This window comes from Cygnus olor, chromosome 6 (genome assembly GCF_009769625.2).
Source record: "Cygnus olor isolate bCygOlo1 chromosome 6, bCygOlo1.pri.v2, whole genome shotgun sequence".
Taxonomy (NCBI): Eukaryota; Metazoa; Chordata; class Aves; order Anseriformes; family Anatidae; genus Cygnus; species Cygnus olor.
The window spans coordinates 21,073,323-21,099,261 of NC_049174.1; the positions used below are offsets into that span (position 1 = coordinate 21,073,323).

General features: G+C 37.8%; 2 protein-coding genes and 1 long non-coding RNA gene across 7 annotated transcripts in view; 2 read left to right on the forward strand and 1 right to left on the reverse strand.

Moving 5' to 3' along the window:
- Nucleotides 1-4,809, forward strand: part of LOC121072245 (sodium channel protein type 1 subunit alpha-like) — a 97,722-nt gene extending 92,913 nt beyond the window's left edge. The window contains 7 exon segments of the mRNA XM_040561688.1: nt 1,287-1,356; nt 1,359-1,390; nt 2,246-2,516; nt 2,855-3,055; nt 3,058-3,321; nt 3,324-3,758; nt 3,761-4,809. Coding sequence (XP_040417622.1) covers nt 1,287-1,356; nt 1,359-1,390; nt 2,246-2,516; nt 2,855-3,055; nt 3,058-3,321; nt 3,324-3,758; nt 3,761-4,020 — 1,533 coding nt within the window. The 3' untranslated portion in view covers nt 4,021-4,809.
- A 1,055-nt stretch (nt 4,810-5,864) lies between these two features.
- LOC121072252 lies at nt 5,865-11,364 on the reverse strand. The gene is made up of 2 exons (XR_005821089.1): nt 11,276-11,364; nt 5,865-6,525 (listed from the first exon to the last, which is right to left on the reverse strand). It is a non-coding gene; the product is annotated as an uncharacterized LOC121072252 (long non-coding RNA).
- TTC21B (tetratricopeptide repeat domain 21B) overlaps nt 11,290-25,939 on the forward strand; it is a 35,930-nt gene continuing 21,280 nt past the window's right edge. The window contains exons 1-12 of one of the 5 annotated variants that reach the window (XM_040561693.1): nt 11,290-11,483; nt 11,606-11,737; nt 12,730-12,840; nt 14,161-14,326; nt 16,543-16,665; nt 17,881-18,038; nt 18,813-18,897; nt 19,950-20,048; nt 20,661-20,853; nt 23,066-23,163; nt 23,622-23,822; nt 25,575-25,704. In XM_040561693.1, the coding sequence (XP_040417627.1) occupies nt 14,297-14,326; nt 16,543-16,665; nt 17,881-18,038; nt 18,813-18,897; nt 19,950-20,048; nt 20,661-20,853; nt 23,066-23,163; nt 23,622-23,822; nt 25,575-25,704 (1,117 nt within the window). In that variant the 5' untranslated portion in view covers nt 11,290-11,483; nt 11,606-11,737; nt 12,730-12,840; nt 14,161-14,296. Of the gene's footprint in view, nt 11,484-11,605; nt 12,841-14,160; nt 14,327-16,542; nt 16,666-17,880; nt 18,039-18,812; nt 18,898-19,949; nt 20,049-20,660; nt 20,854-23,065; nt 23,164-23,621; nt 23,823-25,574; nt 25,705-25,939 lie in introns of all 5 variants that reach the window. The other 4 variants (XM_040561694.1, XM_040561695.1, XM_040561696.1 and 1 more) reach the window with 4 other exon arrangements.

Sequence of the window (25,939 nt, forward strand, 5' to 3'; positions counted from 1 at the left end):
GACCAACTGCCGGGTCCTACACCTGGGATGGGGCAACCCTGGCTATACGTACAGACTGGGTGACGAGATGCTGGAGAGCAGCCCCGCAGAGAGGGATCTGGGGGTTTTGGTTCATAGCAAGCTGAATATGAACCAGCAGTGTGCCCTGGCAGCCAGAAGGGCCAACTGTATCCTAGGGTGCCTGAGGCATGGCACTGCTAGTCAGTCGAGGGAAGTGAGTGTCCCACTCTGCTCTGGTGAGGCCTTGCCTCGAGCACTGTGTGCAGTTCTGGGCACCACAGTACAAAAAGGACGTCAAACTGTTGGAGAGTGTCCAGAGAAGGGCTACAAAGACAGTGAAGGGTCTAGAGGGGAAGACGTATGAGGAGCGGCTGAGGTCACTGGGCCTGTTCAGCCTGGAAAAGAGGAGGCTGAGGGGGGACCTCATCGTGGCCTACAGCTTCCTCACGAGGGGGTGTGGAGGGGCAAGCGCTGATCTATTCTCTTTAGTGACCAGTGATAGGACTCGAGGGAATGGTGTCAAGCTGAGGCAGGCTGGATATCGTGGAGAGGTTCTTCACTGAGAGGGTTGTCACGCACTGGAACAGGCTCCCCAGGGACGTGGTCAAGGCACCAACCCTGTCGGAGTTTAAGAAGCGTTTGGACTGTGCTCTTAGTCATATGGTCTGAATTGTTGGGTAGACCTGTGTGGTGCCAGGAGTTGGACTTGATGATCCTTATGGGTCCCTTCCAACTCAGGATATTCTATAAGGTGTGATTTTTAGAAAGTCATTATTAGTTGAATTAGAATCTGTTTTGCTACAAAAATGACTAGCCCTCGTAAAAAATGACTTACTATTTGGATTTAGAGGCATTGTGCCAAGAAGCCATTTCAAAACAGTTACAAAAGGGGATCACCTTCGTCAGACATGACACTTTTTAGTCTGTGTCAGGTACTAAAAGTCTGACAAAAAAAATACTGGGGCCTATGTATGTAATTGAGTTAGATGTCCTATTTATCATTTCTGACAGCGTATGTAGGCCTATCTCCAGATATAATGAAGCTTTAAACTAAAAATTCACTAAATGGTTAACTAAGCTTCATAGTACATGCTAGTATTAACTGAAGATAGCTACTGGTAAGAGCAGTTCAAGCTTGTGCATATCATTCTCCTAGTGTCAGTTTATACTTGTGTCCTCACAGTAACACATACATAAAAATATGTTATTAATCACCTTTCACTTTAAAAAATTTTCAACACTGAATATAAATGTGATTATAACCAGATTTGATATCATGTTTTCACTTTGGAGGTCAAGACATATTTATGACAGAAGAGCAGAAGAAATACTACAATGCAATGAAAAAGTTGGGATCCAAAAACCGCAAAAACCTATACCAAGACCAGGGGTAAAATTATTTCTATATATCAGGCCAATAGCTATTTATGAACAGCAAATTTTTACTGATATAGAGAGAGCCAGTTTGTATTCATGTACAAATTACCATTAGCTGGTTTATCAGTCAAGAAAAATGAGTATTTTGCTCAGCAAACTATAAGCAACATATCTTCTTTCGAAAATTGTCTTTAAAATTACCTAACACTCTCTTGATTTATGATCCATCAGTCATAATACATTACAAAATTTCTGTATTCTGAAACCATTTGATGATTTTTTTTTAATGTATTTGCTGGATTTGCTGTAATGTTTCCTGAAAATTTCAAGCAAAAATGTTCACAGTAAAAAGCAACAATGAGTAGTCTAGACTAAGCTAAATGTTTTCCCATTCAATTATTTGAAGTAATTTTAAAAGGAATGGTAAGATAGTAAAGCCAAACAGAAGTTACAACACAAAATTAAAAGTGATTGTATGATTTCCATGGATCCATTTTCATGGCTATCCTTTAAGGAAGGACCATGTTTAATCACATGATCTCATTCTCTGTTTTTCTGTAAGGGCTCAGTCTTACTTGTTTCACAGAACAGAAAGTGCATGAGGCAAAAGCTTGCATGAAAAAAGAGGTAACAGTGAAATCAGAACCCAACAGAGCTAAACTTCATGATTCTGCCAGGTAGCATACAAAAAAAGTAGACTGAACTAAATTGTTGTATTCACTTTGATTTGACTACTATAGTTAAGTTACCTAGATATATTTTCATAGAAGTTTCATAGGCTTTACCACATATATTTTTCTGTTTTCTTCTAAAAGGAAAAGAAAAACAATTACAGTTTATATTGGATTTTTTTTTCTTTTCTCCTCAGAACAAATTCCAAGGCATGGTCTTTGATTTTGTGACACAACAAGCATTTGACATCAGCATCATGATTCTTATCTGTCTTAACATGGTTACCATGATGGTAGAAACTGATGACCAGAGTAAAGAAATGGAAAATATTTTATACTGGATAAACCTGGTGTTCATTGTCCTTTTCACTGGAGAATGTGTCCTGAAATTAATTTCACTCCGACATTATTATTTCACTATAGGCTGGAACATTTTTGATTTTGTAGTTGTCATTCTCTCAATAGTAGGTAAGTTGTGTTTATTAACCTAAAAAGACAGTCAAATAAATATAATGTGAACTTTTACTCAATAGAGCTATGCAGTTGGTTTTGCCATTGCAAGGTTTATAACTGTTACGAAAGTTTTCATTTTATCTAATAACGTACCTAATCCAGCTATCATAATTGTAATCATTCAACATATATTGCACAAGCAAATATTAAGTATAACTGGTACAAATTATGCAAGAATACACGGAATATCTTTAATTGCTACACAGAACATCAATTTTAAAACTATTTTTCTAAATTACCACTATAATATGGAGATTAAGTGGTAATATATATATTTTTTTTTCCTATTTTAGGTATGTTTTTAGCTGAGATGATTGAAAAGTATTTTGTGTCCCCCACTTTGTTCCGAGTCATCCGACTTGCCAGAATAGGTCGAATCCTGCGTCTCATTAAAGGCGCTAAGGGAATCCGCACTCTGCTCTTTGCTTTGATGATGTCTCTTCCTGCTTTGTTCAACATTGGTCTGCTGCTGTTCCTGGTCATGTTTATCTATGCGATTTTGGCATGTCCAACTTTGCCTATGTTAAGAGGGAAGCTGGGATTGATGACATGTTCAACTTTGAAACGTTTGGCAACAGCATGATCTGCCTATTTCAAATCACCACATCTGCTGGCTGGGATGGTTTGTTAGCCCCAATTCTGAACAGTGGGGAGCCAGACTGTGACCCAAACAAAGCTCATCCGGGGAGCTCTGTTAAAGGCGACTGCGGCAACCCTTCCGTTGGGATTTTCTTCTTTGTCAGCTACATCATCATATCCTTCTGGTAGTGGTGAACATGTACATTGCTGTGATTCTGGAGAACTTTGGTGTTGCCACTGAAGAAAGTGCTGAGCCCCTGAGCGAGGATGACTTTGAGATGTTCTATGAAGTCTGGGAGAAGTTTGATCCAGATGCAACACAATTTATGTAATTTGAGAAACTGTCTGATTTTGCAGCAGCACTTGATCCACCTCTTCACCTACCCAAACCAAACAAAGTCCAGCTTATTGCAATGGATCTGCCCATGGTAAGCGGTGACAGAATTCACTGCCTTGACATCTTGTTTGCTTTCACAAAGCGTGTCCTGGGGGAAAGTGGGGAAATGGATGCCCTCAGAATACAAATGGAAGACCGATTTATGGCATCAAATCCTTCAAAAGCTTCCTATGAACCAATTACAACAACATTAAAAAGAAAACAAGAAGAAGTATCTGCTGTCATATTCAGCGTGCTTACAGACGTCACCTTTTAAAACGAACAGTAAAACAAGCTTCCTTTATCTATAACAAAAACAAAATGGAAGGAGGAGCTGGTCAGGGTATGAAAGATGAAATCCTTATTGACAAGTTAAATGAAAACTCATTTACAGAGAAAACTGATATAACCGCATCAACGGCAGTTTGTCCACCTTCTTATGATCGTGTAACAAGGCTAGTCAAAGAAAAGCATGAAAAGGAAGACAAGGATGTTCAAAAATAAAAATAAATAGCAAGCAAAATTATCTACGTACAAAACAGTTCATAGCCTGTAAGGGTGATGTATTTGTGTCAACAGGATTGCTGCTGGAGGTCTATGCCAAACTGACAATTTTTACAAATATACTGTACATTAAAGGTCAGTGCCTATTAAAAGACAGTGACCCCTTGTCAGTAACTGTGACTGTGACATGGAGAAACAACGTTGACAGGAGGTTACTGTTATCACTACCAGCTGACACTGCTGAAGAAGAGAGAAAAAATGGCTACTCAGACTGTAGGGACCAGCTAAAGGGGTGCAAACCAAGTAGTTGTGTGTTTAGCATAAAACAATACAATAACTATATCCACTGTTTGCATTTCAACTGCCACATATGTCAGATTTTTACAAATCTGTGTTGGTGGATTCATCTTTTTTTTATTCATATGTTGTTTATTATATGTGACTATTTTGTAAATGGGGCTTCTGTTGGGGAAGGGGGTCAAGCACTACTTTACAGGTATAAGAGCCAGGTGTTCTACTATGCGGCTAATACACACACAGATATGATTTGCATGAAGGCATGCTGCACTTATAGATCATGCATGAAAATAACATTAAGTCACGAAGAACAACTGATTTTAGCTCAGTGTTTCTGGAAAGGAATAATAAATTCTGAGGTGCTTAATTAATGTATTCATGTTATATCACAACCAAACCAGTTTTGGTATGCCTGTAAAGTCCCCTGTAACTCACAAGAACAGTAAAACCAGATTTATTTATTTTATTTATTTTATTTATTTATTTATTTATTTATTTTTGCACAGACCATTAAGTTTCAGAAAATGCAAACTTCTTTCTAGGTCTGGAGTCACAGATTCTGTATTTGTCAAATGTCCTTCTGCATACAAAATGAACCTGCCCTCAAATCGCCAAAATAATCAGAAAGAGCCCTTTATAATGTTGTTCTGCTTTATCCTGCAGTATTGTTTAGCCATCTTCAGCTCTCAGTAAGGTTGATGTTATGTATGTTAATGAAAAGCCCTCTGCTATGTAAATAGTAATTTTTAACCTGTGGTGCATGTTTGAGCAAACAGATAATGATGACCTGAGCACATTTATTGCATCAAATATGTACCACAATAAGTGTAGTCTGCAAGCTTTCAACAGGTTAAACTACGTATTATCAACCATTATAGATAGTTTGGATGCTATCAATGCATGTTTATATTGCCTATGCTGCTGTTCCTTTGACCGTCCAGGATTCTTAAATATGGGAAGCCATACATCAGAACTAAATGAAATAACCTATTCGAGACCTCATTCCTCCATACGATTAAGCAATATTTTGCAGCTATTTAGGAGCTTATTTGATTTACATTTTTGAATTTTCAGTGAAAGCATATAGTGTATATCCAAACTGTACAGACGTTTAAAAATACTAAACCTGTTGAAATAATATTAGGATTTTATAAGCAAATATAAATACTGTAAAAATCATTTTATTTTATTTTTCAGCATTATGTACATAAAACAAGAACTGAATTTTATCTTCAGGTTGATGTCACACCATTTTTTTTTTTCACTTTCTGTCCATAGCACTCTTCCACAGAAGAACTCCAGAGAACAAGATATAACTAAGAGAACAGATAGTTGTCTTATTTTTTACTGTATTTGCAAACATGTCAATACTTTCTGCAAAATAAGTTCATAAGTTGCTTTTAAAACTCTAAGGTTTTTTTTGCAGTTGAAAAAAAGATGTGAAGTTTTAATTGAATGTCTAAGCAGTGCCTGCATCACAAGTTTTCAGATACACTCTTCCTTTCACAGAATCTTTTTTTTTCCCTCATATTTACTCACCTATGTTTTTATTATTATTCACACTGCACTAGAACAGTTCTAAATGTTATCTTGGGTCCACAGTATTTTTTCACAAAGAGAAAGTAGCAAAATTGTTTAATCAACACATCAGGACATTTTATGTTTCTTACACAGGAAAATTAAATATAGATTACTTTTATTAAGATTATTGACTAATACTATATTAGTGAACTGCATGCAGGAAAATGCTACTATTACCCTAACTGATGCTAAATAACATCATTAATGCGCCAAAATAATAAAGATTACATTTTTTATTGTATGTTCTTTTTGTCTTTATTATCTGACATTAATTTTAAAAAGGTATGTTTCCAAAAATTTCTAATTTTGCATGTTAGACACTGAATACGATGATTCTGTATATTTCTATAATACTGCACAGATTAAGTCCATGAGTTAACGGAGCCACTCCATGCACTGGAGTCATCAACAGCCAAATATTAGAGCTGTCCTGAATGCATCCTAGGAGGCTCACAGCATTTACAGGAATGTGAAAAACTGAGCATTCTCGAACTTACAAAGAGAAAACGAGGACTGAAAATAGTACTAGATACAAGGTATTCCCAACTTTGAACCTGAGAACCAATTTATTCTTGCTGACGGCTACTCACAGATACGACACAGAACATCTCATATTCAGGAACATTTCTGAAAATGGTGAACCAGCATTGTAATAAACAACCTTTTTTTTTTTTTTTTTTCTCAGATTTTTTTAAAGAACCTTTCTGAACCATCGTTTTCCTGAAAGATGTTGTCTGTGATATTTCAGTCATCATCATTTCAATACTCATATTGACAAAAGCAAATGCAGCTGGGAAGTGGGCATGTCACTTATTCCTTATCAATTGCTTCAGTGAATTTATGAAGACATTAATTTTATATGCTTACATTATTTTATATTGCATCCTCCTACAAGTTACAATGAAAAAAGTCAGTGTTGAACACTGAACTTAGTATAAAACCAGTCTGTGAGCTATCATATTCCACATGCCTGAGTTATTAACATAGGAATAAAATTTCATCTTTCCTGAAACTTGTTACAGATCTTTTGAGGGAATTAAAAAAAGTGTTTCTCCCATGTACATAATTCAATTTCTCCTTAAAGTTGTTCTCAAATTAATTATGAATAAAAAGTCTAAAACTTTGACAGAAAAGCTTATCAAAGTAAAAAAAATAATTATCTTCAGATTGAGATGTAGACAAAATATGTTTTAAAAAGTTACCGTGGAAAGTATGGAAATTATCCACAAACCAACAAGAACAGACTGCTTCAAAAATGGGTAGTAAATTGAATAACGTTATTTAATTTTCTATCCGCATTTTAAAACTTTGCTTTTCTCAGGGAGGTAGCTTTTAAGATAAATTAGCATTATGTCACTATGATTGCAGATTGCAGGTAATAGCAACATAAGAATAATTGTTTCTCGTATCTATTTTAGGTTACCAATGTTAAAGAAGCTGAAACATTACTTCAGTACAGGCAAAGTATCTCTTGAAAGTTTATGGTTTTTTGTTTGTTTGTTTGTTTGTTTTTAATTATTTATTTATTTTTCATTTTTTGAAGGATCATCAAGGAAAAGCAATTATTCCTATATTTCACTTTTTTAGCAACTTCCTACGTTATGGACAGTGCGTGATGGAGTAGAGCCGTATGTGCTGAATTAATTTTAAAAGCTTACTCTGAAAGCTGTCTCCTCTTGAAGAATCGTCATCTACTAATTCAGTGCAAGACTGGTTTGCCTCCTTGTATTAAATAGCTTTACTGTGGTTTTCGCTTACATGTTAGATGGACAAGACATCCATTCTAAAGGAAAGTTATTTAGGAATGATTGTTGGTGATGTCTGGAAATGACAGACAGTGCCTCCATGTCAAGTGGAAAACTTGAATTTTACTAGATTTACCGTCTCTAATTCACCATGAGGAAGAAAGGAGAATAGCTTTCTGTATTTGATTTTATTCTATTGCTATTTCATTTCTAGAGAGAAGTTTTACATAGCTTGAAGTGCTCAATACTGTGGTATTGGAGTGTGGGCGAGTTAGTTTTATGCCCAGAAAAAAAAAAAAAAAAAAAAGATAAAAAATTTCTCAAAGCCTTCCATTTCAAACTGAGACAGTAACTGATGTAAATACTCAAGGGAGCAAGTCAATGGCATTTATGGTGAAATTCCTTCTTAGCCCACTGCTTCCTTCATCTACCTGAGCTTAGGCCTCAGGCCGAGGCCCAGGCCCAGCGGCTGACGCATGGCCCTGCAGCACCAGCTAGGGTGCTTCTAGGGGTCAGGATGGAGATGGCCTCCTCACTGGCCATGCCTGAAGGGCCAGGACAGCGCAGCTACAGAGTGTATGGAAGACAGCTTCCTAATCCAGCTGGCTAGTGAGCCTACAAGGCGGGGTGCCCCGCTAGACCTGCTGTTCACAAACAGAGAAGGACTTGTAGGAGATGTGGTGGTTGGAGCTGTGACAGAATGACCACAAAATGGCAGTTCTCTGTTCTTGGAGAAGTCAGGAGCAAGGTCAGTAAAACTGCTATCTTGGACTTCCAGAGGGTAGACTGAACTGTTCAGGACATCAGGACACTGGTAGGGGGGTCCCTTGGCAGTCAGTCCTGAAGGGCAGAGGGTTCAGGAAGGCTGGACACTTCTCAAGAAGGAAGTCTTCAACGCACAGGAGCAAGCTGTCCCTGTGTGCTGTAAGATGAGCTGGAGGGGAAGAAGAGGGGCATGGCTGACCAGGGAACTTTTGTTGAGTCTCCAGAAGAAAAACAGAGTTTATGTCCAGTGGAAGAAGGGACAAGCAGCTCAGGGAGAGCACAAGGAAATTGCTAGCATATGTAGGAAAAATCAGAAAGGCTAAAGCCCAGTATGAGCTCAACCTGGCCACTATAGTAAAAGATAACAGAAAATATTTTTAAAATAACATTAAAGAGAAGGGCCAAGGAGAATCTCTATCCTCTACTGTATGTGGTGAGGAACATGACTACTGAGGATAAGGAAAAGGCTGAGATTCTCGATGCCTTCTTTACATCTGTCTTTAATAGTTAGACCAGTTATCCTCAGGGTATTCAGCCTCCCGACCTGGAAGACTGAGACAGGGAGCAGAAGAAACCCCCGTGATTCAGGTGGAAACAGTTAGAGACCTGGTGCTCCACCTGGACTGTCACAAGTCCATAGGGCCAGATGGGATCCACCCGAGGGTGCTGAGGGAGCTGGCAGATGTCATTGCCGAGCTGCTTTCCATCATCTACCAGCAGTCATGGTCAACCGGAGAGGTCTCAGATGATGGGAGACTTGCTAATGTTATACCCATCTGTAAGAAGGGTTGTAAGAAGGAACCAGGGAACTACAGGCCTGTCAGCCTGACCCCGGTGCCAGGAAAGGTGATGAAACAGGTCATCTTGAATGCGATCATGCAGCATATATGGACAATCAGGGATCAGGCCCAGTCAGCATGTGTTCATGAAAGGCAAGTCCTGCCTGACCAACTTCATCTCCTTCTATGACTGGGTGACCCACCTGATGGATGAGGGAAAGGCTGTTGATGTAGTCTACCTAGACTTCAGCAAGACCTTTGACATGGTCTCCCACAGTATTCTCCTGGAGAAGGTGGCAGCCCATGGCTTGGACAGGCACACTCTTTGCTGGGTTAAAAACTGGCTGGACGGCCAGGCCCAGAGTAGTGATGTACGGAGTGAAATCCAGATGGTGACTGGTCACCAGTGGTGTTCCCCAGGGGTCGGTGTTGGGGCCCATCCTCTTTAATATCTTTATTGATAATTTGGATGAGGGAATTGAGTGCACCCTCAGTAAGTTTGCAGATGACACCAAGCTGGGGGGAAGTGTCGATTGCCTGAGGGTAGGAAGGCCCTGCAGAGGGACCTGGACAGGACGGGTTGATGGGCAGAGCCAATGGGTATGAGGTTCAATATGGCTGAGTGCTGGGTCCCACACTTTGGCCACAACCCCAACACACACTACAGGCTTCGGATAAAGTGGCTGGAAAGCTGTGCAGAGGAAAAGGATCTCGAGCTGTTTGGTCCAATGCTTGCCTGAACATGAGCCAGCAGTGTGCCCAGGCAGCCAGAAGGCCAACGGGCATCCTGGCTTGTATCAGGAATAGTGTAGCCAGCAGGACCAGAGAGGTAATCGTCTCCTTGTGTTCTGCTCTGGTGAGGCCACACCTCAAGTACAGTGTTCCAGTTTTGGGCCCCTCACTACAAAAGGACATTGAGGCCCTGGAGCTGTCCAGAGCAGGGCTACGAAGCTGGTGAAGAGCCGGGAACACAAGTCCTGTGAGGAGCAGCTGAGGGAACCGGGGTTGTTTAGTCTGAGAAGGCTCAGGGGAGACCTTATTGCTCTCTGCAACTACCTGAAAGGAAGTTTTGGGGAGCTGGTGTAGGCCTCCTCTTGCAGATAAATAGTGATAGGACTAGAGGGGATGGTCTCCAGTTGCGCCAGAGGTGGTTTAGGTTAGAAATTAGGAGACATTGTTCTCAGGAAGAGCAGTCAGGCATTGGAACAGGTTGCCAGGGAAGTGGTGGAGTCACCATCCCTGGGAGTGTTCAAGGAAAGGTTGGACGTGGTGCTTAAGGCATGGTTTAGTGGGTGACATTGGTGGTAGGGTGACGGTTGGACCACATGATCTTGGAGGTCTTTTCCAACATTAATAATTCTATGTTTCTGTGATTCTGTGGCTATGTGCTGGATCACACACTTTGGCCACAACAACCCCACACAACACCTACAGGCTTGGGATAGAATGGCTGGAAAGCTGTGTAGAGGAAAAGGATCTTGAGGTGTTGGTAAATGCTTGCCTGAACATGAGCCAGCAGTGTGCCCAGGCAGCCAAGAAGGCCAACGGCATCCTGGCTTTTATCAGGAATAGTGTAGCCAGCAGGACCAGGGAGGGCGATCATCCCCTTGTATTCTGCTCTGGTGAGGCCGCACCTCGAGTACTGTGTTCAGTTTTGGGCCCCTCACTACAAGAGGACATCAAGGCCCTGAAGCGAGCCCAGAGAAGGGCTACGAAGCTGGTGAAGGGCCTGGAACACAAGTCCTGTGAGGAGCAGCTGAGGGAAATGGGGGGTGTTAGTCTGGAGGCTCAGGGGAGACCATATTGCTCTCTGCAACTACCTGAAGGGTAGTTATCACTTTTACAACCTTAATGATTCTATGATTTTATAATTCTGATTCTACGATTCTGACTGCATCCCAAGTCCCTCGGCCTGACGAGCCCGCCTTCCTCCGCAAGATCTGAACCCTCCAAGCGCGGTGCAGCGAGCCCCGCCCCGCCCCGCCCCGCCCCCGAGGCGGGCTCACCGCCTGCCGACCGCCCGGTAACACCCAAGGACAAACTGCCTCTCCAGGTGCTCCGCCTCTGCCCAGGTGGTCCCGCCCCTACCTCCCGAGCGCGCAATGGGGAGCGCCGGACCTGCTCGGGCGCAGTATTGCTTCCTGTGTCTCTCCCGCCTCCCTTCTCCTCGAGCCAACGGTAGGGCGCAATGCTGCGAGCCAGCCAATGGCCGCGTGCCGCTGCGCCCTTCCCCGCCCGTTCCGGCCGCGCTGGGTAGCAACGGCGGTGGCGATGGACGCCGAGGGTGGGGTTGCGGGTGCGCGCTGAGGGCGGGAGGCTGGGCCGGGGCAGCAGGGCGGTCTCGTCGGGCGGTTGCGGACGGGGCCGTCCCACGGTGAGGCGTTTGTCCGGGTGACCTCGCGGCTGTGTGTCCCGCAGGCGCTGCTGAGCTACTACTGCCAGGAGGGCTACTTCCACCACCTGCGGGCTGCCGCGGAGGAGGCGGCTGGGGCGGCTGGGCGGTCACCCCGTATTCCCACTTCTACCGGGCCTACGGCGCCTTGCGGACAGGTAACGCGGGGCGCGGGGGGGGAGCGGTCCTGTGCCTTCTCCGGCCTGCCTCGCACGGCAAGATTCGCTTTTTCGGCTATTGAATTGAAATAATATAACGTCAGCGAGGTTTGAATGTCCTCTGTGGCGAGGAGATCACCAGCACTTAGTGGTCCACGTACAAGCACTACGTAGTTGCATTCCCCCACCCCATGTACACACACTTGAATGATACCACTTTAGACCACTTAGTGCCAAAGTGAGGAATGGTGATGCTCTCTGTCTCATCTAGTGACTCTGTGGATGTTGGTCAGGAAAACAGTTTTCTTGGAGGGAATCTGGTACCCAACTGTATGCCCGTTGCATTGTATCACAAAGATAAATTTGCTGGTTCCAGCTCATATCTCTTCCCTTCAATACAACTGTCCCTAACCTTGCTGTATCCGTCTGCATCTACAGAAATGACCGCTAATGCCTGTTGGGAGGATCTTCATAGATATTCACCTGCTTTGAGGTGTTTATCTAGGTAAACCAGGTATTTCAGGTATGTCATGTAATACCAGCTAGTGGTCTGAAGTGGAGGAGGGCTGTGGAAAGTGATTAGGAGATTCAGGAGACTTTGAGATGCTACATCTTTTCCTCTGCTCCCTGATACTTCTTGGTTTACAGTCATGCATTCTTATTTTTCAAGACGTTTTTTTTTCCTGTAGATGTTTGGAACACTTAAACAAGGCAAGTAAAAAATCCTGGCTATATAAACGAACAGCCCAATGCTCTGTAACAAATAATAATGATGGATTTAATTTTCATGGTAGTTGACAGAACTAGCTCATAACTCCTTTCAAGTTCTCTGCATTGAAATACTTTCTTTTTGTTTCCTGTGCCTCTTTCAAAGACTTGCATAAACAAGTGAAAATGAATGAATGATGAAAAAAGTTAAGTAAAAGGAATCAGGAGTCTTTGATGCTGATCTTGAAAGATGTTACAGCCTATTCTGCTCTTCTTTTCACTAGGTGACATCCAAGAGGGTATTCGACAACTGGAGACCATTAAAAACAAACAGGAGGTGTCACTGTGTGCGATGATGGCTCTGATTTATGCCCACAAAATAAGCCCTAATCCAAGTATGCTCATAAGTTGGTATTGTTTCATATTTTTAACAGGTGTGTGTTAAGACTTGAGATCTGTAGATTAATTCTACTGAACTACGAAAGGTATACCCCAGTGTTTCATTTAACTTAGTATCTAGTACTTTGAGTAAAATTTAAGAAGAATGTAAACAAACCACCAAAATACAAAGCTGTGAAAAGTAATACTGTTTTAAAGTAAACACTAAAAAACTGACTGACTTACTGTGATGAAAAGTCTTTTATAAAGAGGAAAAAATTTGAAACAAGCTTCTTCTGATTCTTGTTTGCTGTTGTCTGATATCAGCTCTTTTGAGTAGAGTTGCATGTTTAGAAGAAAATTAAATACAAGGTACTACTATTTTTCAAGTTACACTGACCTCACAAATAGAGAAAAGAATTAGATGAACAGTGGTACTTTCTGGTGGATTTGATAAACATTGGTAATTCTGTCTCTCCCCAGTCTGAAAACTGGGGTTATTTTGATAAGAATTATATGTTCAAAAGCGTATTTAGTCTGTGAGGTAATTGAGTTGTCATTAACTTATTGCAGTGATGTCTTCCTGACTGCAGATTTATAACTGGTGTCAACAACTTCATCAATCAATGTGATGTGAAATAGCTCTGACTAATGACTTTGCTCTTATTCAGTCTCTGGGGACTAATATTGTAGGGTAGTAAATTTATAATTCATTTCAAGACCCTCTGAGAAAAGTCATAGCAGTAAGAGTCAGACGTTCGATTTTAATGGTTCCTAAAAAGAGGACCAGAAAAGAATGCGGGCAAAAGAAAATATTTGGCATTAAGTCCCATATGCCAAATCAAACATTTCTATATGGGATTAACCTGATGAGGGTACGACGCTAAAATTTGGAATATAAGAAAATGAGCTTTAGTGTTAAGAAATTATAGTACAAATTTTCTATGGGTTCTGGACCTAAATCCTCTTGTGTTCAGCATTTTAAGACTGAGTTGCAGTTGTTGTTTACTTGGCAGATACTGATATAATGTGATAAGTTTACGTTCACCTGGCCGAATTTGCAGCCACAAATCTGAAGCCTGACAAATAGCTGGCTTCTTGCTCAAATCACAGAATCACAGAATGATAATGTTAATGGAAACCCTCTTCTGAATGATAATGTTAATGGAAACCCTCTTCTGTACCAATTAATAATTTTAACTGGGAGGGAATACCTGTGCACTTATCAATGTGTGATACAGAAAACAATGTTTGCTTTGGAAGCCGTTGGCTTATGTGCTGCTTTCCTGTAATATTTGAGACCCTATCAATAACTGATCTAAACAAAACCTTTTCAGATCGTGATGCTATTCTAGAGTTGGATACAAAATGAAGGAGCAACGTAAAATTGCCAGGACAGCAGGCTCTGTATTTTGCTGGCTTATTTTTGTGGCATCTTGGTCGTGAGGACAAAGCCGTGAATATGTTGATAGGATGATAAAAGTTTCTAATGGTGATAAAGAGGTAACTTTTTCTTTCTATGTAAAATAATAATAGGACTTATGTATACTGCAAAGCTAGGTTTACTACATCAATGCTGTTTGGAGGTTTCCTTTAATGAACTTTGTGTTCTAACACTTTTAAATACCCTAATTGTATTTGACAGGGACAAAGTAGAATTTAGAGTGCCTTTTTTTATCTGCATTCATTGTCAGTTAATAAACGAAAGGCCTGCATTAGCTAATGAAAATAGTACGTAGTTATGCTAGGTTTACTACTTGCTAGAAATTGTCATGGTGCACAGTAGATTTTAAAAGAAAAGATTTTCACTAGGGGGAGACATCTGTCTTGAATGTACAGATTCAAAAATAACTAGAGGATTGAGGCTTTTCAGTTTCAGCAGTTGTTAAAGGCAAAATTTGCATAGGGTTTTACTGAGTGTAATTTATTTTAAAATTTGTGTAGGTCTTGTATGTAGCAATGTCTTCTGCATTTACGTAGACATTGACATTTGCTATTTTTAAGAATCTTTAATCTTCAGAAGAGTTTGTAAAAGTTTAGTGTATTAATGATTTTTAAAGATATCAGCCTGAATTCAAGGAGAGAGGAAAAAAATTACTTGTTGAATTCAATTAATATTGAAGGCATAATTGTTCTCTTTCCAGCATTGCACTCTTATAAATGACACTAGTATTTAACACAGTTCTTTTGTGTGGTGCAGTAGATTGCTCAGTTTTTAATCCAGTTTTATGGTTTCCGATATATTACATGAATTAAATCTTCAACTATACTAAACATCAATTTCTGAAAATACATTACAGATTTAAGAAACAGCTTAACTTTTGAACTGTCATAGTTTATTAATAAAATTAGTAGTTACTAGTAAAAAATTAGCCATTAAAAATGAAGAAATAGTTAAAAAGATCTTGAAACAGTACATTAATTTCTAAAAAGAATAGGAAAATAGCAATATTTATGACTTTGCTTATTGAAACCATAGTAGTTTTTTGTTTTGTTTTCACCTCTTTTAAGAAACACTATTTTTGAAATGTTGCATAGTGAGAAATTTCTAGCTGAAATGCAGAATGTCTCTCAAATAATTGTGGTTTTTGGGGGTGTCTTTTAGAGAGAGACATGCACATTTTAAAAAGTGCATCAAGATTTAAATGTAAATATAAACAAATGATATTCCTCTTTCCTATAAGTTATCTAGATCCCCGTTTCTAATTTGAGAATATGAAGTTCTGTGCTTTAGATTTTGCTGGGGGAGGCGGTTGGGGGTTTATCCTTAAACTTAGTGATGTATGCTTTACTTAGTATATACTGTTTGTTTTGATAAGGTATTTCATTGTGTTCCTCGTTTAAAAAAAAAAAAAAAAAAGTAAACCTCCTCTCATTCTTTTACATGCTTGAGGATATGATTTTCAGGCTGTTTTTGTTGCATAATGAAATTATGACAGTGATTGTTAGCAGTTACAAAATATGGGTCTTCTACTAATTTTGAGTCTTAAATATGAGACACTTATTTGATTTTATATTAAAAAAGACCTCGTGTTTTATAGTAATTTTTTTGTTTTCATGGTGAATATAATTTGTTTAAATAATCCATCACTTCATAATAGATTTGACCTATTTAATTAAAGCAATAATTGTCTGGAATATACAGGAGAAATAGAATTTTTGGAAGGTGAAATATGTCTTTTCACTGAAGAGATTATTACTTTCAGTTAATAAATTGGATGCCTTTTTTTGTTATGGTACTGCAGGGAATATGAAGAAAGGTCAGATCTTTGCCCTTCACGGACAAGCGTTTTTTTAATCTTGTAGTTGAAGGAAACGGTTTCTTCTTTTTTATTACACCATGAGTTTATCAATGTCTTATACGAACATTAAAAAAAATACTCTATTTGCAGAAAATATCCGTACCATTTATGTGATCATTTCCATGAGGTTTTGTTCTGCCTGTTTAGCTTGTTGGACTATTTCATTTCCATTGTTATTTTTAATCCTTTAAGTAAATGAACTATTTGATCAATTTAATGTTGGAACGAATTATTAGTATTTAGCTTGTGTGGTAGACTGGTTATAATTTCAAATACATATTTTAAATAGTTAATTAAAATACATTACTTTATCCACTTCTAAGTACTATTTTATTATTAAGTTATTTACATTTATTATTCCATACAGTATTTTTTTTTACCTGGTTAGTTAAGAATTATAATTTGTTTTTTTTACAGGGGTTGATTCTGAAAGCATGGCTTGATCTCACCTGTGGGAAAGAAACTCATATTAAAAAAGCTGTGAAGTACTTTGATGAAGCCCTTCAGGAAGGGAATGATGTTTTTGCTCTCCTTGGTAAAGTAAGTTTACTTTATAACTTGAACACTTTCAAAATGTGATACTAGTTATTGTAGTATGTGATATCGTTATTGATTAGAGAGATTCTGTGAAGAGTTGTCCATAAGAATAGAGCTTATACAAGAAGTAAAATATAGCTGTCATATTTTTTGTTCAGTTGGCTAGATTTTTTTTTTGTCCATAACCTTGAGTAGGTTTTAGCAGAAATGAAGTTTCAATCACTTATGCAATTATTTGAGGAATATAAGAGTTCTCACAAACTGATTACTACAACAGTAAAAATATGCTGACGCTTCTATCTCCTGTGGTAAACAATGGTTTAAATAGTTAATTGCAATGAGTAGCCAGGTTTCATAAGAAGTCACACTTTCTATGTTGATGAAGACTAACAAAAGGACATGTCTGGCTTACAGTAATGTTACACTGAGGCCTACTTGCTGTATTGCTTCAGCTTTTCTCTAGTATTAAATAGTGCTGTGGTGGGATATTGCTTCTCTAAGTACAGTTTCCGCCTCTTCAGATGAACTGAAGCTGGTAACTGTGCTTCTGTGCATCTGTATTTCTCTTAAGTATGTTAATATGTTGTGGTTTTTTCTTTGAATAAAATTAATTACCAGATGACGCTTTAGGGTCCATTAGACGTTGATGTTTTTTTTTTTTTTTTTAAAAAAAAAAGGTTATTATAGACAAAATGCAATCAATCTGAATATGTATCTGTACATACATTATGTACATGGTAAAATCAAAACTTAGTAAACTTTTTATTCGACTATTTTTATGCAAGAAATTAGGTTTCATACCACAAAAAAGTGTAGAAGTCGGTGACGCTTGTCCACATTATGGAATTGCTGTGTTTAAATGTTAAAATGTTTAATCTGTGGGTTATGTTTAATATCTTAAAATGTTGAGGTGGTTTAAACAAAACTAACCAAAAGCTAATAAGACAATGTTACTCTTCAGCTATATCTGTCTCTTTTTCTGGTTGTAACCATCCTTAGTTGTAAATACTGTCCTGCAGTTATGTTTGGTATAGAGGTGCTTATCATGTAGAAGGTTTTACACATCTTTTGGTTTGTTTTTTTTTTTTTTTGCAATATTTCTGGTTGATGCTGAAGCAAAACTATTACTGAAACATAGTTTCTGTATGAAAGAAATTCTGAATTTCTTACTTCTGTGAATGTGTAGGCTTTTGATGGGACTTCTTTTCCTTCCATTAGGCACAATATTTTGAGGTCCGACAGAATTATTCAGGAGCTCTGGAAATCGTGAACCAGATAATTGCAAGCTTTCCAAACTTCATTCCTGCTTTCATAAAGAAAATGAAGCTACAACTAGCCTTGCAGGACTGGGAACAGACAGTTGAAACTGCACATAGGTTGAATATGAAATAACAGTAATTATGTTCTTGCTATGTTTAGGCTGTAAGAATACAAAAAAAAAAAATGAAAATGAAAAAAAAAATGAAAAAAGTTATCAGTTTAAAAAAAATTTAGAGCTCAGCCTTCCAATTTTGTGAGGGTACAACATCTGTACATGAATCCATCTTGGAGGAAGAAGGGTTTTTTTGAGATATGCACAGCTTTGCCATTTCATGCCTTCAGTTGAGAGCTGTGATTTAAAGTGAATGCGTGATAGAAGTTATAATAGTTGTCCGTGTCAATGTTCTGTAAGGCTGTCTCTCTTGTACCTTGAGTTTTTTATTCTTTTTGTCTTTTGTTGTGTTTTTTTTTTTTGCCAGAGGTATTTTAGAAAAAAGTTACAAGGTGATTTTAGCAAGATGAGTTGGTTTTGTTTTTTTTTTTCTGAAAGCACTTATACCTGAGAAGCTTTCTCAATGCTTTATGTACGTATGCTAACATTGTACTTGAACCAGCTCAACTTAGGAACCTGAATATGAAATTGAATTGAATTTCTCAAATATTGAGAAGTTTAAAACCAAAAGTAGAGGACCCTTCAATCCATATTCAAGTTTTATCCTAGAAGTGTAATAACATAAAGCGTGATGGTAGTATTTTTAACTTGTTATTTTTAAAAATGTGGTAGGCTACCAAAGCTTTTCAAAAGAAAAGGAAGGAAATAGGGCTTACTTTCACTGAAACAGATCATGAATCAAAAATTTGATTTAAATTCCCTTCTTGTTTTGTTTTAGGCTATTGCAGAAAGATGCCCTCAATTTAGAAGCCATAAGAATGGAGGCCCTGCACTTCCTATGCAGGGAAGGAAATATACCCCAGGTGAGCCTTTTTAATGGTGGGTTATTGAGCATAACATGGCCTTTCTAGGGGCTAGATCATGATCTTGCATCTGCCCACTCATATTCCATGTCTAGTCCTGTACCACTTATCTGCAGGAAGATAGGTATTTTCCTATTCTGACTCAAGTGGCTGCTCTGTGTTTTTGTTGGGATGTTTTGTGGATGTGAAAGGAAGGAAACATACCTTTTTACCTATTTTCAAAGGAAAGGAATCAAGCCAAAGAAGTCTCCTCTAGACAGTTAGTCATGCTGTTTCAAATCATCAGTTGTCTCTTATTGTTTAAATGCTCTTTTTATAAATTCGTAAGTTACTGTAAACTTCCTATTCATTGTATTTCTCTAAGAGAAATAAGGAAAGTAATGAGGTCTTCTAGTAATAAATTTTTGGAAGGATGTCATAATCTCTTAATGACAGTCTGCAAAGTTAGATTCTTTAATGTGTGTGCAGTTTTTGTTTTTTTCTCTAAGAATTCTATTAACTTTTTTCCTTCTCCTCCGAAGATTACTTTCTGCACAGGGATATACGCATGTAGTTTGCATATATGGTGCTTGTACCATTTTTCAGGAAACTCACAAAATTTTCTAGATTGCCATATACCTTATTGTTGTAACCCCAGAAATGGGAAAAGTACTTCAGGTGGCTTGAGGAAATGTGAAATTCAAAGTCTGAGCATCTGCAAGTACTTCAGTTTTGCAGGACCTGAAGAGCACGTGTCTGTATTGCACAGAAGCCCTAATAAGATTTACAGGTCAGGGATTCCTCAGACTGTCTTGCTTGATGGGACTATTCCATTAGATCTGATACAGCTCAAGTCATTCTCTTTTTGTAGAGTACATACAGATGATGTTTTATTGTTCCCCTATATTTCTAGAAATTCAAAAGCAATCTATCTCCTAGCCATGAGAATTTCTGAGTTTAAACTTCACGATACTATTACATAAATATGTAAAATGTCCCTAGTGAAAACTCTTCAGTTGTTCTAATCTGTTCATTCTTTCTACTGGTAATTATATGATTCCTCTTTCTCTAAGGCTTCAGCTAGACTGGGTGACCTAGCTAAAGCACTGGACAAGTTAGAACCACGTAATTCACAGCTCTTCTGTAAAATGGCTCTAGCTTTCAGTAGAACAGTGAGTATGGTTTTTCTTATGCAGTGTATAGATATCCATGGATCCTGGTTTTGTTTTTCTTTTCTGGTACAGATGTTAAATGTCTACTAAAAAGTGTTTTGGAGAAAATCAAAATAGGTTAACATCTGTAGCCTTTAACTAAATTTTTAGTCTTGCATTCATTGTGACTTAAAATACTTGAGCCATCTCATTCCTGAGATGTTTTTATTGCTTGCTCTTAAGTGAGAAATGTGTATCTCATGAAATATACTCAAATGTCTTACAGAATATAGGGAAGGACAACTGTTAAGCTTAATCACAGAGCCTTGAAACTGAAGTCTTCTTTAATCTTTATTAGAACACTTTTAAGAAGGCATTCAAAGCAACTATCAGTTCTGTGGAATTTTTTTGTATGGTATTATATTTTTACATTTTAATTGAGCACACTTTACTGTTAAAATTTTTATGCCATTACATCAGATTTGCCTTACGCGAGATGTTTTTCAGTTGCTGCAGTGATATTCATTGTGTAGACTCTAAAATAAACATTGAAGAGTTAAAATATTTTTTATCTTTTTCTAAATGTATTTGGAAAATAGAAACTTAAGGCTTAAAGATTACTCTTACCTTTAGTGTGGCCGGAACCAACTTATCCTTCAACATACACAAACCTTAGTTGAAAGAGCATTTGATTTGACATCTGACAATGCAGAATTTGCTACTGAACTTGGCTACCAAATGATTCTACAAGGGAAAGTGAAAGAAGCTTTAAAATGGTACAAGACTGCTATGACCCTTGACGAAACAAGTGTTTCTGCACTAACTGGTAAGGTTTTACACTTGCTTTTATTTTTATCTTTCTTTGCTGGTTTTAAGACACAGATGATGTTTTCTATCAAAATTTCCTGCTGCTGTGAATAAGAACTATTAGAACAGGACCACTGGACAGTACTTCCTGTATTCGTGTTATGCTGTCTTGTAGTGAGTTTCCCCTCCTTGGATACATCTTTTGGTGCTCTTATTGAAGAGAAACTTTTTTTTTCAAATTAGAACTCTTTAAAGTAAGAGTAAGTGTAAGGATGGAGATGTAGATGTGTGCATCTTTGGTTTTGTGGATAGGTTTTAATATAAATAAATACTTTTTTCAATTTATGAAAAGATGTTGAAAGTTGCCAGATTACAAGTTCATAATATTTCTTACATAGCTTTGACTTAGTGTATTCTAAGTAAACTACACAAAAGGTCTGCTTTCACTAATTTTGGAGCATTATATTGGACTTCCTTCTGGGAAAAAATGCTTTTACTTGTTGTTGTTGGGTTTGGCCTTTTTGTTGTTTGTTTTTTCCTCTTCCAGGTAACATTTCTAGTTCTTTGACTGTCCTAGTTAGGATCTGACTAGTTGGGGTGTTAGGTTAGTCACCAAAAAAAAAAAAAAAAACAAACCTGTGTAATGGCCTTGAAAGAGGCTTTTAAAAATTCATTAGTGTTGAAGACTAACTTTTTAATAGGGCTGTTTTTTCCTTTTCTCCAATTATTGGCCCTTTTGTATAGGGGCATTATTATTTTGCACAGTACTTTCTTGGCTTTTTGTCCATACAGCATTTAATATGCAGACATGAGGTAACTATTTTTTTCTTATTGCTTGGCTAGTGTAATTCATATGATATACTCATTCCTCTTATTTTAATCATGTTATAAATCTGGATACCAATGTAACTTCGCAGAAGCACATAACTGTACAATATGTAGTACTGAAGCACCTTTGTTAGTTAGTGTCTTACCATAGAGCAGAAGTCGGCAACATTGAGCATTCATACTTTTACTCCCTTGTCTTAGTTGCCTGTCTTATTCACTTGTACTGCCTGATCCATGAGGAAGAAACATACTGTGAAATCGTTAGCCATCTAGCCATCCAATGCTGGTCTCCTGTGGGTATGGTTCTCTGTGGCTGCGTATGTGTTAGTGAAATAAACACAAATGAAGGGAGGGAGCAAATCAACGATTATTGCTCAAAACTTGTTAAATTCATGAACCTGAGGTTTAACTGTTATAAATACTGGTGCAGTTATTTCATTATCCTTGAATACTGACAAGTTTTCATACCTGAGTGTGGTAACTCATAGGTTTACCCTGTCACACACCAGTGCCGCTGATTAAACTAGAACCCGATTTTTCAGTTTGACATATTCTGTGTGTTTGAGCATGCCTTGACGTGCCTAATGCAAAACAGTCTTTGTTTTACCTCAGGATCTCCTCAGGACATTTTTTTTTTCCCTTTGTCTACTGTGGACAATACCGCTGTTCTTTCTGTGACTCACTCTTGTAAACGGAGCATTACGTTTGCTTCAGACCTCTCCTTACCTGGACTATGTCCAAAACTCACTCATTTTTTCTGTTGACATACATCACCAGCTGAAATTGTATTTTAGTTGCAGTGTTCTGTCATCTGAATATCTGGCTTTTATTTTGCACTCTTGGGAGTAGACATTATAATTTCAATATGTTGGTAAAGTGCCTGCCAACATTTGCTAAAGCTAGAGGGCTTTTAGTTGCTGCAGGAATAAATTCAAGGGCAGTTGATAGAACAAGCTGTCTTCTATGCCCATGGCAGAGACTTAAGTACACACTTCTTACTGCAATTCAAACATTTGAAGTTCTTGGGGGGGGGGGGCGTTAGGAACTTTTGATCAACTTCATTTTGCTTCTTGAATTTGGAAGCCAAGTTTATGGTACATTCACTTTTGTTAGTCTAGAACAAGGTAAAGACTTATTGTGTTCAACTTTGTAATATTAGGGATAAGATATTTGCATGTAATTGCCTTATGACGTTGCTTATATTAATGTATTAATTATGCATTCTCTATCCCAGGTATTTCTAAGTACATAAAATCTGCATTAGTATAAGTATCGATCTGTTCTTTTTTCTTCGCTTATCACCATTTTATTAAGAGCCTGAAGAGACTTTTTTTTTCTGGAAAACAAACTGCATGTTTGACTAGGAAGATGAACCTGAAAAAAAAACTTTTAATATGTTATAGGAATTATCCGTTGTCAGCTAATACAAGGGCAACTAGAAGATGCGGAGCAGCAGTTGGAGTTTCTTAATGAAATTCAGCAGTCCATTGGGAAATCTGGGGTAGGAGATACCTTTGGTCATTAAAATACTTTGTTCACAATCTGAATTCTGGTCCACTACCTACTTCATCTTCCGTATTTCTGTCACTGGAGTAGAGCATTCTTAATGGAGTACCATTAAATCTAAACTTCAGATTTTACTCTCTAAAGCGATATGTTGCCTAACTTTGCAACACAAGACTAGTTGATTACTGAGCTTTATCTCTGAAGATAAGTTTGAAATGTCAGGAAGGGGGGATATTAATTTGTAGAATTTTGTGCTCAGAAGAACTTAAACATTCTTGCACAGTTTTAAAAAATGCACTGACTATTGGTGTCATTTGCAGTGAACATACTAAATGTCTTACAGTATCACTACAAGTGAAAAAAGTGTCTAACACTAATGATTATGTAGTATTTTATTCATAACAGACAAATGTATCTGAAATACGGAGAATATTGTTTATTTTTTCCCTGTAGGAGCTATCTTTCTTGCGTGCAGTCCTAGCTATGAAAAAGCATAAGAGACAAGAAGAAGTTACTGCCTTACTGAATGATGTTCTGGATACTCACTTTTCATCGTTGCGTGGTTTTCCCCTTGGTGTGGAGTATTTTGAAAAACTAAACCCTGACTTCTTGCTAGAAATTATTAGGGAATATCTTAATTTTTGCCCGGCTCAGGTAAGCAGCTGTGTATCACGTCTGAAAAAAAAAAAAAAAAACAAAACATTATTCTTTATTTGTTTTTTCATATCAGGTAATCATATTGCAAAAGCTTAGAAAAATTTCCCCCTTAATATGTGAATTCATATGAGGTAAAACTGTTTTAAGATACTATACTATCATTAATCAAAATAACTAAAAATCTTCTGTGAGGTGAGCAAATTGCAATAATATTTGAAGAAGCTTGGGATATTAGTTTGGCCTGTGTCTGTTTTTGTAGTTTCTTATTATCTCCTTTAATTGAGAAATTAACAATACAGTGAATAGAACTATCTTGATATGAAAGTTGGGTTTCGTACTGCAATTATTCTGTTACTGAAATATTTTTGTCAACTCAGGATATCTTTTCAATTTCTTCATTTTATTTTCTTCTGAGTGTTGATAAAAGTCACTGGAATACTACTTATTTTTGTTTCCAAAAAAAAAAAAATCTTGTTTACTTAGGTGGCTGATTTTCTGTGACTGAATTTGCTTGTGCTAGTCTTGGAGCAAAGGCATGTAGAACTTAATAAATTGAATGGTGATCTAACATCTCTAAAGTGCAAGAAGCACATTTAAAGTACCTCTAGAAAGCGTCTTCCTTAAATAGATTATTCCTCTGTAAATGGCTGGAGGGAGACTTTATCCTCTTGCTAGTGGATTTCTAGTCAAATTGTTGAACCTTTCTGTGAACATGACTTCATGCAAAGCTTTAGCGTCTAACCAGCAAACAGTAAGTTTTCCATTATTATGATGTGTCCCGCTGTCTATAATGAGATGATAACACTTGAGAGTCTAAAACATCAGTAGCAGTAACAACTCCACGTAATTTTGTCTACAGATGGAGATAAATAAGAAGTGCAGTTCTGTGAAGTAATGTCTTATCTGAAGATTTTCTTAGGGTACTTTCCAGAATTACCTTGATAGTACCTATTGTCCATTAAAATAAAAAAAAAAAAAAAAAAAAAAGGTGGCTCCTGAAGTTTGATTATCCCTTTATTACAAAAAAAAGGAGTGTTTGATGGGAGGGAGGCTTCTGTGTTGGTGAGGGAGGATGGTTACTTCCTCAGACCGTGTGTCCCAAGAGTATGTTAGTTGTGAACAGAAGGATCTTTAGCTTGCCTTTTGCTTGTTGTACAACATACTTGATTCAGGCATCTAGCTGAAGCAATAGAGGGAAGCAGTCTTTTTAATAGAGCAACTGAAATGTGGTACATCACTAGCAGTTTATCTGAAAGTAGCTGCTGCGTTCAGTTTGATAGCTATAGAGTTATGTTCTGTGGTATGGAGAAGGTGTAAGAGAGATGGGACCAGAACCTTTTCCCATCTTTCTGGTCATTCATTCCAGCTTTGGCAATCCTGAAATGTAATTTATATTGTCATTGTTGGATCAGTTGGCATGGTAATTCAGAGCATGCTGCCAAATGTTTATGGCATGACTCTTTAGTTATGTCATCTCCACATTGTTTTATTTTCCTTGGAGTCTGTGAGGCTCTTGTGAGTTCTTCTTGATAGCAAGAAGTTATATCCTAACTGTAAAACATCTTTTTATATTTCTTCACCACAACACCTTTCAGTTGTTCAGCTTTACTGTTGTCATTAGAGCTCAAAGTGAAATTCAGACTTAACAAATTCTGGATTTGAATGTCATTTTAACTGATACATTGTTTGTGGTTGCACTGTTTTTTGCCTGTGTTTTTCCTTTATTTTTACTTCTTCTTTTACTCCTAGCCTGTGTGTCATGGGCAGTCTCCTTCATCACTTCTCAAACACTGTGCTTCTGTTCTGGAAACTGTGGTAAAAACTGTGCCAGGTCTTCAACAAGCTATTTTTTTAATTGCAAAGGTGAAATACTTAACAGGTAATACTCATGTGAATGGCTAGCTATTCATCTCTTCAGTTCTTTTTCTAACACAAATTAATTCCATACTGAACAGAGTATTTCTTATCCACTGTAGAACAGATCATTACAGCTAAGTGAAGAACACACTTTTACTGCTTTTTTTGTGATTTATGTGAATGCGTTTTATTTCTACGCATGTGAATGTGACATCTTTTAATCTACTGGTTCCAAAAAGAGATCACTTAAGAGACTT